The sequence below is a fragment of the Protopterus annectens genome, chromosome 11.part0, assembly GCF_019279795.1.
Source record: "Protopterus annectens isolate FY-2018-M chromosome 11.part0, PAN1.0, whole genome shotgun sequence".
Lineage (NCBI taxonomy): Eukaryota > Metazoa > Chordata > Ceratodontiformes > Protopteridae > Protopterus > Protopterus annectens.
Genome location: NC_056745.1, coordinates 1,177,792,067 through 1,177,804,334, shown reverse-complemented (window position 1 = coordinate 1,177,804,334; position 12,268 = coordinate 1,177,792,067). Strand labels below are relative to the sequence as shown.

At 43.4% G+C, this 12,268-nt stretch overlaps 1 protein-coding gene across 1 annotated transcript in view; it reads right to left on the bottom strand.

Annotated features, from left to right (window-relative positions):
* PUS7 (pseudouridine synthase 7) overlaps positions 1-12,268 on the bottom strand; it is a 924,586-nt gene that overhangs the window by 321,479 nt on the left and 590,839 nt on the right. Inside the window, exon 15 of the mRNA XM_044088529.1 lies at positions 7,924-8,050. Coding sequence (XP_043944464.1) covers positions 7,924-8,050 — 127 coding nt within the window. The remainder of the gene's footprint in view (positions 1-7,923; positions 8,051-12,268) is intronic.

The following is a 12,268-nucleotide window of genomic DNA, read 5'->3' as shown; positions in this document are numbered from 1 at the left end:
CCCTTCAGTACAAGTTTATTTTTTCTCTCCTGTAGAACCCTGGGGCTAAAACCGTGACAAAAACTACAGGACTCTTGTAAATGTATAGCCCCCAAGCAGTATACACAAACAGCATGTCCATCTCTTATGGACATTTTATAGCTACATTTAGAACACTTCTTAAACCCGGAGGGTTTGTGTTCTTTTTGATCCTTAGACATAACGGCCAAACCAGAGTACACAAGCACAGAAACAGGATTGTAGGCCACAACGGATAAGGTGGGAATTACCGCTAACAACAAAAGACAGAATCTCTAAGTTAAACGAGTCTGACCTGACAACAAGACACACACTGTAGCAAGGGACAAACGTTTACCTCAGACAAACCACAAAACGGAGGGAGGACTAGGTCCTCTAACTTAAACGGGCCTAGCCCGTAGGAACGGAGGGATACCACAAACAAACACTCACACCACAAAACAACGATAATAATAAGCAAAACAGCTATTAAAATAGCTTTTGTGAAGAAAGAGAACAATTTTCCACTAGAAAAAGAAGTTTTAAAGCTACTTAGCCACAGCCAAGCGAGACCACGTCCTAGCTCCACGAGCGGCAAACGAGATCTGGGGTTGTGGAGTGGTGCAACATGGGATACCAGGTTAGCCCAGTCAATTAGAGACTTCGTGCTAGAAAAATATAAGTTGGCTGAGTCGGAGCCGATATTCGGCTCCGAACCCGTGTGTAAGAATGTAGGCGAGATTGGACCACATAACATTGTGTCTTCTCCGGCTCCGGGGAGAATCTCAGAGATTGGAGCCAAGGGGAGTCACGGATCTGTAGTATTTTTACAGGTGAAGGGAGATTTGGGGACCTCTTTCGCTTTTCCCTCGCCTTCAACTCTCTCTCCTTCTCTCTACCCTTTTTCTGCTCCGCTTCCACAGGCTTTTGTACAGAAGGTTGAGTCCCAGTCTGGGAGGGAGGAGAAGCCAGGGGAAGAAAGGAAGGAGAGGCGGCCACAGCAGCCGCTGTGACCAAAGCTGGAGATGGGGAAACAGACTCTGAAGGGGGAAGAAGGCCTTTGAGGGCCAACATGGCCTTCCTATCTTTAATGACGCGGGGGTTGAAACCCGCACATATACTGCAGTCCACACTCAGATGGGCCACGCCCAAGCACATAACACAGAGTGTGGCCACCCGCAGCATATAATTTATGGCCACACACAGTGCAACACTTGAAAATAAGCTTTTCAGCCATACTGTCAGTAGAAAGAGAACTTAAGAAAAAAAGTTGTTTCTTTCTTACTGGCACACACCCACTCACCACAATCGTATACAGAAAACACTGAGGGGGGGGGGGGATCAAAAATCCACACAGCAATACAAACGACTCTAACTACCCTAAAACACTACAACTCGATGCACCAATACTAACCACTACCTAACAATTTTTTGAGAAAAAAGATACTCAAAAGATTTTTATCCACTTGACAAAGTTGGAGCTCAAGAGATCAAGATGAAAAGCTTTTCGCTGCAAACGACATCTGGCGATGGATGGCAGTGGAGGTGTATTATGGGTAAGGGGAGGAGTTTGGAGCTCGGAGCAGATGCTAGTAAAAGTTGCCGGCTCGGATCCGATATGGATCTGTAACCCACAGGTTGAAGACCAAATGAAGTAAACAACATCAGATTGTAGTGTGTTTATTGATTAATGCTTTAAGGCAAACAATACTGTAACAACTGTTGTATTTTGGGCCAAGCCATATAACTACAAATGTCTCTTGTCCAATCCACCTACCTAGTTAACAAATCTAAATTAATAAAATAAAGTAGCTCCATCTGAATCATCACTTGAGAACTGCTACCTCCAAAATCCCAAGCTGTGTGGGAGACTCAAGGCAAACAACCTGGAGAAATTACACATGAAAGCACCAGTTCTATGTCTATTCAACAAAGCTGAAAAAAAAATGAAAAGCTGTAATCCACAACTCTGCCCAGCTGATAACTATAAAATGAACAATAGCAAACCTGCCAGCTGTCTGATGTTTATGAGAAAAGTACAGTTTTGTACCTACCATAAATGTAGATGTCCGATAGGTATGCATCTGCAGTCATAACAAATGGGTTGTCCTGCCTCAGGCAGCCCTTCGGTTGGCCGGATTCCAAAGTCTGGGTCTGGCCTCGGCTGATGTCGCACTTCACCCGACGTCATAGCTGCTGGGGTATAAAGGCATCAGCCGACGCCATTTTCCTCAGTGTTTCTTGCCCCAGATGCCAGGTGCCCTCTAGAAAGGCTAAATTTGGATAAATGCAAATAAATCCAAACAGTAGAAAGCAACAAATATATATACATATATACATACAAACAAATACACCATAATAGATTCCCCCAGCTAGCTAAAGGAGGGGTGAGTACCCTAGGAATACCACAGAGGGGAAGGAGGGTGGGTAATCCTGACTGCAAATGCATACCTATCGGACATCTACATTTATGGTAGGTACAAAACTGTACTATGTCCTTCAAGGATGCATCTGCAGTCATAACAAATGGGTAGAATACCATAGCCAAACTGGGGGAGGAGGCACTAAGATAATGATGGTGTAGTTAAGATCCCGTGCAAAACAGCAGTTGCAAAACCTGCTCGGGATCTGGAGTATAAAGGAAGATTATAATGCTTGGCAAATGTATGCACGGAGCTCCAAGTAGCAGCTTCTAAAATGTCTTTGGTAGCCACTCCTCGTAGGAAAGCTGTAGTGGTGGCTGTAGCTCTTGTGGAGTGAGGCCTGATATTTTCAGGAGTTGTCTTTACATGAAATGAGTAGCAGAATCGAATGCAATTTCCTATCCATTTTGAGATTGTCTGTTTTGAAATTGCTTTTCCTTGCACTCCTGTTGCATATGCTACCAGAAGCTGGTCAGTTTTTCTGCTGGCCTTGGTTCTGTCCAGAATGTAGCGCAGTTGTCTGTGTGCATCCAAGGTGTGTAGTAGTTTTTCCCCCCTATTCTGTGGGTTGGGGAAGAATGTAGGTAGATGTATGGCTTGGTTCAAGGATACCCTGGATACCACCTTTGGCATAAAGTAGGATTGGTTCTCAGAGACACTCTATCCTGATGGAAGACAAGGAAAGGCTGCACTGCCATTAATGCCTGTAACTCAGATACCCTTCTTGCTGAAGTGATTGCTAGCAGGAAGGCAGTTTTCCAAGATAAGAACTGTAAGTCTGCTGTTGCTGCTGGTTCAAAAGGGGGAAGTGTTAATTTTTCTAGCACAAAATTGAGATCCCATGCAGGCAAAGGTGGTTTCCTTGGAGGCTTTACATTTTTGATCCCTCTCAAAAATTGTCTGAGGAGAGGATGAGAGAAGACAGGAGGATCCATGTTGTACTCTGCTGAAATTGCTGATGCATGTATCTTAATGGAAGAATAGGACAGGCCATTGTGGAACATCTGCTAAGTATTCCAGGATGTGTGCTAGGTTTGCTAGAGTGACATTTTCTCCCTTTTCTGCACTCCAAGTGAGGAATCTTTTCCATTTGGCTGAATATGTTTTCCTTGTGGAGGGTCTGCGAGCCTCCAGGATAATGTCCTTAACCCTTTGAGATAAATCAAGTTGGTTTTGTTTTATGCAATTTTCCAAGCAGTTAGCTGCAGTGTTTTTAAGTTTGGATGTAGAGTCTTGTAACTGTTCTGCGTTAGAAGTAAAGGACATAGAGGTAGATGCCATGAATGCATCAGAGACATGCTTCTCAGTAGCGGGTACCAATGTTGCCTCGGCCAGTCTGGAGCTATCAGAATTACCTTTGGCTGTTCCTCTCTGATCTTCAGTAGAACTTTGTACATCAAAGGAAGAGGTGGAAAGGCATATACTGTCAGGTCCTTCCAGCTGAAAGAAAGGGAGTCCACCCTCCAGGCAAGTGGGTGGTATACTCTTGAGCAGAATTTCTTCAGTTGGTAGTTGTGTGGGGAGGCAAACAGGTCTATCTCTGGCATTCCCCATTTCTTTGTTATGGTTTTGAAAATATCTGGATGCAGCATCCATTCGTGAGCATCCGTGGTAGTCCTGCTTAAGCTGTCTGCTAGTGAATTCTCTTTTCCTGGTACAAATCTGGCCTGCAGTTGGATGTTGAGATTCAGGGCCAAGTTCCACAGGTCCACTGCCGTCCGGCATAGAGGGTATGAATGTGCCTCCCTGTTTGTTGATGTACCACATGACTGTGGTATTGTCCGTCCTTATCAGCAGGTGTCCTTGCTGGATGAATGGCCTGAATGCCTCGATTGCATGTTTCACTGCCAGCATCTCCTTTAGATTTATGTGTAGATTCAGCTGGTCTTGTGACCATAGGCCTTGGATACACTTGTCTTCCATGTGTGCCCCCAGCCTAGGTCTGAGGCGTCCGTGGTGATGGTCTGCCTTGGATGTGGTTTGTGGAAAGGCAATCCTCTGTTTATCTGACAGGCCTGAGCCCACCACAAGAATTATTTTTTCAGACATGGAATGATTGGTATCTGGGCTTCTAGACTGTGTCTGTGTTGAGACCATACATTCCTTAGGTACCATTGTAACTTCCTCATATGCAGCCTGGCATGTGGGATCAATATTATGCAGGATGTCATGTAACCCAGGGCCTGCAGTACTTTCCTTGCAGTAAGCTGAGTTTGTCTTGTTAATGCCATGAAATAGACTGGTAGTTGCTTTTGTTTTTCCTCTGTGAGAAAAGCCATCTGAGTTATTGTGTCCAGTACTGCACCCAAAAAAGTTATCCTTTGGGATGGCACTAGTCTTGATTTTTGTACGTTGACTGTGTATCCCAAGGCTTGCAGCAGTTGCATGACATTGGCCAAATCCTTTATTAATTTTGTCTTGTTGTCCGCTTGTATTAGGCAGTCGTCCAGGTATGGGTAGATTTGAATTCCCTGAAGCCTGCAATGAGCAATTACTGATGCCAGGCATTTCGTGAATACTCTGGGCGCAGTAGATAAGCCAAAGGGCAATGCTGAGAATTGATAATGCTCTGATCCTGCAAGAAATCTGAGGTGTGTTCTGCAATCTGGTCGTATAGGGACGTGCAGGTATGCCTCCTTGAGATCTAGAGTCACCAGCCAAGACTCCTTGCCCAACATGGGAAGAAGCTGCTGTAGGGTCAGCATTTTGAATTTTGGAACAATGAGGTATGTGTTCAGTGCGGACAAATCGAGAATAGGCCTCCATTGATTTTCTTTTCTTGGTACAAGGAATAGTCTGGAGTAAAATCCTTGGCCTTGTTCCATAGATGGTACCTTTTCTATTGCTCTCATCCTTAGTAAACTGATGATTTGTTTTAGAGCCTCTGATTTCTGGCTTGGTGGAAGGTTTGGCATTCCTCTCTTTTTTTGGTAGAGTATGGAAGTGAAACCTGTAGCCCTTGTCTATTGTTTGTAAAGTCCATTTGTCTCCTGTAATACAATGCCAATTTCTTGAGAATAAGGCTAGCTTTCCGCCTAAGGGTGCTTCCAGTTGTTCCCTGGTAGGCGGAATCAGAGCCAAGTCATTGTGTCTGTCCTGTAGAAGTGGTTGCAGTCGCAGCTGTGGCGGCACTTCTTTGGTTGGTAGGTTGCCACTGACGACCCCTGTAGGCACCCCTAGATTGACCTCTGCCTCTTGGGCGTCTATTTCTGCCTCTCTGTGCTCTGGAGGTGTCTGGAAAGGACCAATTCTTTGAAGGCCAATTTCTGCTAAACCTCGGAGGTTGGACCTGCAAAAATTCCTTGACTGCTTGGACAGAGTTTGCTTTTTCTTCCACTTTCTTTAGAACCTCCTGTGCAGGGGAGCCAAACAAAATTTGTTTCTCCATAGGGGCGTCCAGGAGTTTAGACTTAACATGGTCTGGTAAGGATTGCTCTTTTAACCAGGCATGCCTTCGAATCACTGCTCCAGTCATAGCTGATCTAAACGAAGCCTCCAGTGCATCATAGCCACATTTTAAGAAATGATTACTGACCTGCTGAGAATTGTGTACCAAATCCTGAAGGGACTTACGGTCTAAAGGTTCAGGAGAGGCCAGTTTTTTATTCAGCTGATCTAACAAAAATTCCTGGTACTGTATCATGTGGAATTGACAGTTTAAAGCCCTAGCAGAAAGAGTAGAAGATGTATAAACCTTTTTACCCCATCTCTCTAATGCTCTAGATTCTCTTTCAGATGGTAGTGGGTTTTTGGCAGTGGCAGCTGCAACACCTTTAGGGCCCTGAGAAATGGTTTCTGGGTCTGCAGCATGAGCCTTATACAAGTGGTAGTGAGAATCCGGGACCCTGTAGTATCTGTCAGGCTTTGCAGGGGCCGGGGGAAGAGAATCAGGGGCAGTACTGGCATCATTGTATGCATCAACAACTGAAAGTACAGGTGGAATGGCTAAAGGCCTATGCTGTGGTAAGTGTAAAAAAGTCCTTAGCCTTTTCCTAGAATCAGAAAAATCCTGACCCTGCCATTGGAAGTGTTCCCTCAGAGTGTAGGGTTTCCCCAAAAGAAAATTCTTCTGGAGGTGAGGCAGAAGGAATGGAGTCTTCTGCATCAGAATCCTCATAAGGTGAGTACGGGCCTTCCTGATGGTCCGAAACATCTGAACCATCAGAGGAGTAGTCAGAGGACAGAGGTTCAGGGGGTTCAGTCCTAGGCCTCTTTTCAGGAGGCGGTTGTGAAGCCCTGTCTGGGTGAGGATGGGTTCCCCTGATCAGAGAAATAAGGTCCTCAGCAAGGCTGAGAATCTGGGAACTTGAGGTAGGCCTGTGAGAGGGAGCTTTTGAAGGTAAGGCCTTGGAACGTTTGGCTGCTTTAGCCCTGGAAAAGGCCTTGATAGACATAGAAGCAGGGGGTCTAGCTGCCCCACGTGCAGGAGTAGAGATGTCCAACGGAATAGTGTCAGACAACTCTTGTGTGCCTGCTACTTCAGCAGGAATTTCTGTAGCCGACTCAGCCATGGCCTGTGTGGCCTCGGTTATCGGAGGCATGCTTTTGGCCGAAGGGAGAACCGAGGTCTCGGTTTCAGCCGAAACCGAGACACTCGTGGTAGGCTTAACTGTGGTTTCAGCCGAAACCGCGGGCCGCGAGTGTCGGTCCTTTTCTTTGCGTTTTTTAGCTAAATGTGTAGTCGGAGTCTCCGACGGCATTTTATATGCAAACGTGGAGCCAAAAAACTCTTCTGCAAACTCCGACCGACGTCTAAGAGTCCGTCAGTTGAAGGAAGCACAGGCTAAACAAGCTGATACGTCGTGGTCTGGGCCTAAGCAAGGAAGGCAGTAAGAGTGGAAATCCTTATGAGGTATTTGTTTCCCACAAGTTAACAATTATTTACTTTGTCTGACATCGGCTGAGGCAAGAAAGAGTCCCCAACGGGGTACTTAGCTTTTTAGAAGTCTTCGGTACGCTGAAATCTCTGGATCTGACCGACCGGCACTTGCGAACAGCTTCTGCTTCGGGCACCGCGTGGCACGAAAGACTGAGGAAAATGGCGTCAGCTGATGCCTTTATACCCCAGCAGCTATGACGTCGGGTGAAGTGCGACATCAGCCGAGGCCAGACCCAGACTTTGGAATCCGACCGAAGGGCTGCCTGAGGCAGGACAACCCATTTGTTATGACTGCAGATGCATCCTTGAAGGACATCCCAATACATCTTTAACATCATGGAAATGTAGTAAAGATTTCAGCTATTTTAAGTACATGGCAATCTAAATGGGCCTCTCAACTCCATACAGCTTGAAAAGTACTGCTTATGTAAAATATTCTAGAATGAGGGTATCGCACACACTATCTGCTGCGGATGCCTTGCAGCCATATGGAATAAAATCTGATTAAGTGGAATTCTTTCAGTCCACAGGATGGTTTAATAGTACCTCCTTCCCAAAAAAACATAAATATTCATAAACAGAGACAAAGGAAGCAATTTAATTAGTAACTACTTTTTGTTTTACCTCCTTTAAGAACCAAATCGCCTGGAACAACTTTCAGTCCATACTCTGCTACTCTCTTGCTCACTATGTTATTCCACACATAGCTCTGATAACTGTGGATGTACATCAGACGGTTGTTCCTCGGTATCTGTGGGATAAAAAAAGATTCAACTCATCAGTATGCACTTCTTCATTTTCAATTTTCGTTTCCAATTATTGCTCCTGTATTCTGAGGAGGAAAAATTATTTCAATGAAAGAAATGACTTAACAGCACCATATAACATACACATAATAATCATGAAAAATAAAGTTTGAATAATTTACAGAATAAACTAAACTTTGCTTTGCAGAATGTGATGAGAAATCTAACCAGTCCCTATACCGCAAACTTAACCCATCCAAAAAGTAAAATCTGATTCAAGGCAACAGGACAAACATTAAATGATAGAATGATTCCCATCTCCCTAAAATCAGCCAGAGTAGGCGGGGTGGGAAGAAGGAAGACAAATCTCCTTCAATTTCTTCATAAAGGATGATGATGCTTTAAACCCTAAGAGAGGAATAAAGAAAAAAGGGAAGCAAGAGAGCTATTCTACTTAGGACATTACAAAAAAGGCAGAATACTGACCTTGTGCATCTGTCTAATATGGCAACCCTTCTCTTCAGTAAATCAGTTTGGAGATCTCTCCACTTCTCTTCCTACCCACCAGAAGATTCACTGGCACCTGCAAAGGTGAGTCATTGTGCTACAGCTACAGACTGATGCCGTTCCAATGAAGGCACTGACATAGTCAGGTCCCTGTGCTTCAGTTATGGTTGCCAGCACTAAAGTGAGCCACTTCTCTGCAAACATCTTATGATCAAGGGAAGACTGCAATAAGGAGCCAAACTATATGGTGTTACAGGGGACTGACCATTAGAAAATACTACCAAAGTGTTAGGGTAATCCTTCCCTGAAATACTTCATGATTATAGGCAATACCAACACATGCATCAGAGAAGGTGCTAAAAAGCTGAAAACAATTACTGTACTTTAGAAAATTTCACATCCATGATTTGGTGAGTCATTTGAACTGCAGTTTCTTCAGAAACAGAACTGGAACAGGTGGATTTATGTATCTTTCATTTTTTTTCTTTTTTTTTTGTTGCTTTACTTGATAATTAGTCCTTTATTAAACCTTAACAACTTATTCATGATAAACAAGAAAAATGTTCCCATTATTATTTTACAAAATTACAGAGTAAAGAGAATTGTAGAAAAACTGTTTGCAAGAAATGAACATATACCACAACTTCAAATGATACTTATATTTTGATAAAAAGATCCTTAATGAAAAATAATGAACAGTTACTGAGCATAAGGCAATACACACATAAGATTAGTCTAGCAATTAAGCTGGATACAAAATACTCAAACTGATAAGAACTGAGGAAAGCTTTAGCACTGCTGGCTTTATAAGGGTATCTTATGCACCAACCAATGTTCAATGGTAAGTTGAAGCAATAGCAGCATTGGTCTTCATAGGTACAGCTTATGAAACTTTCGGGTCAGGAAGACACAAAGTAGGCTAACTTAAATTTTATGATATATTGCTACAGTGACCCACCCTTAGATACATGATGATCGGGGGTACCATTACTCCATGATGATGCAAGGAGGGTCTAAAGCCTGGACCTTGTTCTATATACTCACTCAGAAAGCCAGTGACATGACAACTTGGATGCAGTGGGCAGGAATGACTCTCTGTGTACAATTCCCAACTCAACCCTGATGCAAGGAGGGTCTAAAGCCTGGACCTTGTTCTATATACTCACTCAGAAAGCCAGTGACATGACAACTTGGATGCAGTGGGCAGGAATGACTCTCTGTGTACAATTCCCAACTCAACCCTGATTAAAAGAATCAAAGTTGGACTCATAAGGGACTTTCTTCCAGCTAAAGGAGGCCCCACAGCCTGCATGCACAGCAGTGCTCAAGCCAGTGGTGTTATCAGGAAGTCCCTCAACGGAGCCACAAGAAATTGATATTCCAAATAAAGAAATACAGTGGTCCTTCTCCAAAGCCTCTGCCACTAAGCTAGCACATTGGTAAACACTGCAGGCACAGTGGTGTCAAATGACAATGTGCACAGAAAGTGATGCCCAGCTAGGTCAAATAAAAAAATCTCCTGTGTAATCCACAGACACTAATGTGCTAAAGGCATTCATCATATCCAGCAACATAATCTAGACATTCCATAGCAGTAACGGCATGACCTCAATCACCACCTATAATGTAACATACTAAAGTGGTACTGAAGATGGTGAGGCCTCAGATAGACTGAAAGACTAGTGCTCCCTTCAGAACCAACAGGTGATGGGCATGACAGCTCTGGGGCATGGGGCTTCTGGGGCTAATGCTTCTTTGTAGAGTCAAGAAGGAACCTGTCTTGACAGCACTACACAGACAGCATTTCTTTTCTGAAAGGGAAGGACTAAGACCTCTAAGACATGGCTATCCATGATCATAACGTGAATCCACTGATCCTTTGCAATAGGTCTCAAGGTAAGGCTGAACTTGGAGAACTGACCCCTCCCATGGAATATACCTGCTGCTGGATCAGAGGGGTCACACGTGTAGGTGACAGGTGAGGAGGGAGAGGCAATCCTACCTGATAACTGGGTGCTCTATTCCTCAAGAAATGAGAGAAGCTTAAGAGGCCAAGGGGCCAACAAAATAAATGCTTACAGTGGTCAAGGTACAGTTGTGTAAGTGAACTTACCATAACAGTCGATGTTTGAATAGATACTGTTGCAGTAGCTTAAGGTATATGGGGCATATCCTACCACAGACTGGATGGCCAGCTAGCTTCCAAACCTTTAGGGCACCTTCCCCTAACCCTACCTGCTGTTGACCTCGAGGACAGAAGTAAAACATAGTGGTTAGGATACCAAAATCCCACAGCTTTTTTTCCTTTAGAAAAAGGAAGGCTTTAGCCCTGCTAGACATGTATGTGCTACAAGAAGAAGAAGAGAACACACACACCCCTGGCATAAAAAAAAAAAAAAAAAACAAAGAAAAAAAAAATCGCTGTTCTGACACTTGACATTGTAAGCTTTCGCTTACATAGGGTTGATCAATCACTGCTCACTTTTTTAAGCATTCGGTGATTTAATATAGACTCTATTAAAACTAAAGTTGGAGTTAAGCTCATGACCTGCTGTCCACAGAACATTTGTAACGCAAACTTTTTAGGCACTAAAATCACAAACTTTTCCTAGACAAATGTAAGCAATGATACACAGAAACTCATATTAAACAAAAGTTATATACTTAATATAATGGTAGAGCTAAATGACCAAGTCCCTACTCAGCAACATCAAAACTACGGTGATCAGCATACAAAGCTTTTCCGGGCCATTAACCCTTCTCTATTTACTCACAATGCTCAGCCTACAGAAATTCCTCTCTAGATCTCTGGTACGCCATGTAAAGCGGACAATACAATAAATTACACCCCCGGACCAAGTCAACAACAGGAGGTGGAAGATAAACAGGTATGTTACTGAAGATGAATTTGCTCGGCCATATATACAGTTATAAGTGTGTGTAGCTGTTATGTGGAGAACACTGTCCCAAGCTCACCTATTAGGTGATCTCACAGGAAGCATGCCTCTGATCATTGTGGTCCCTCCAAACAAAGATGCAAACCTAGAGATTATATTCAGCTTATAGTGTCTTGTAAAGGCATTCAGTGAAGTCCATACAGCTGTTCCAAAAATATCAACCAGGTTTTCATTATGGAAAACAGTCTGAGACCGAGCCACACCTCTTGCAAAATGCACTTTTGGAATACAGGGCAAGGGTTTATTACATTTTCCATAACAGAACACATTACTATTTGGATATAGTGATCTTCAATATTCTGCAACCAACTGTTTTCTAAAAATATAAACAGTTGCATGTCTTCCAGTCAGATTTTGCCCTGATCACATAAAAATCTAACTTTTTACCTCTATTAGAATAGCTGGAAGGGATAGATGATGGCTGACCTTAGACTCAGTGGCTACCTTAGGTGTGAAAGCGGGTTTGCACACATGAAGACACTATCTTTGTGGAAGGCCAGGAAAAGAAGACTGCTGAGGTTTACAATTCTGAAAAACTCTGGCATTCTCTTGCTTGTGACTTCTACAAGAAAGTGAGTCTTCTAAAACAAAATGCTCTAAACACTGGCTCGAATGGATGAAGGTTAAACTTTTCTAATACACAATAAAAAGAAAAAAAAAGCCTTGAATTAGGGGGATATGAAGATACCTTTCAGACAGGTCTTGTGTGCTTCTAGAGAAGCTATAAAACAAAGAAACAGCAGTAAGAAAATTTGACAT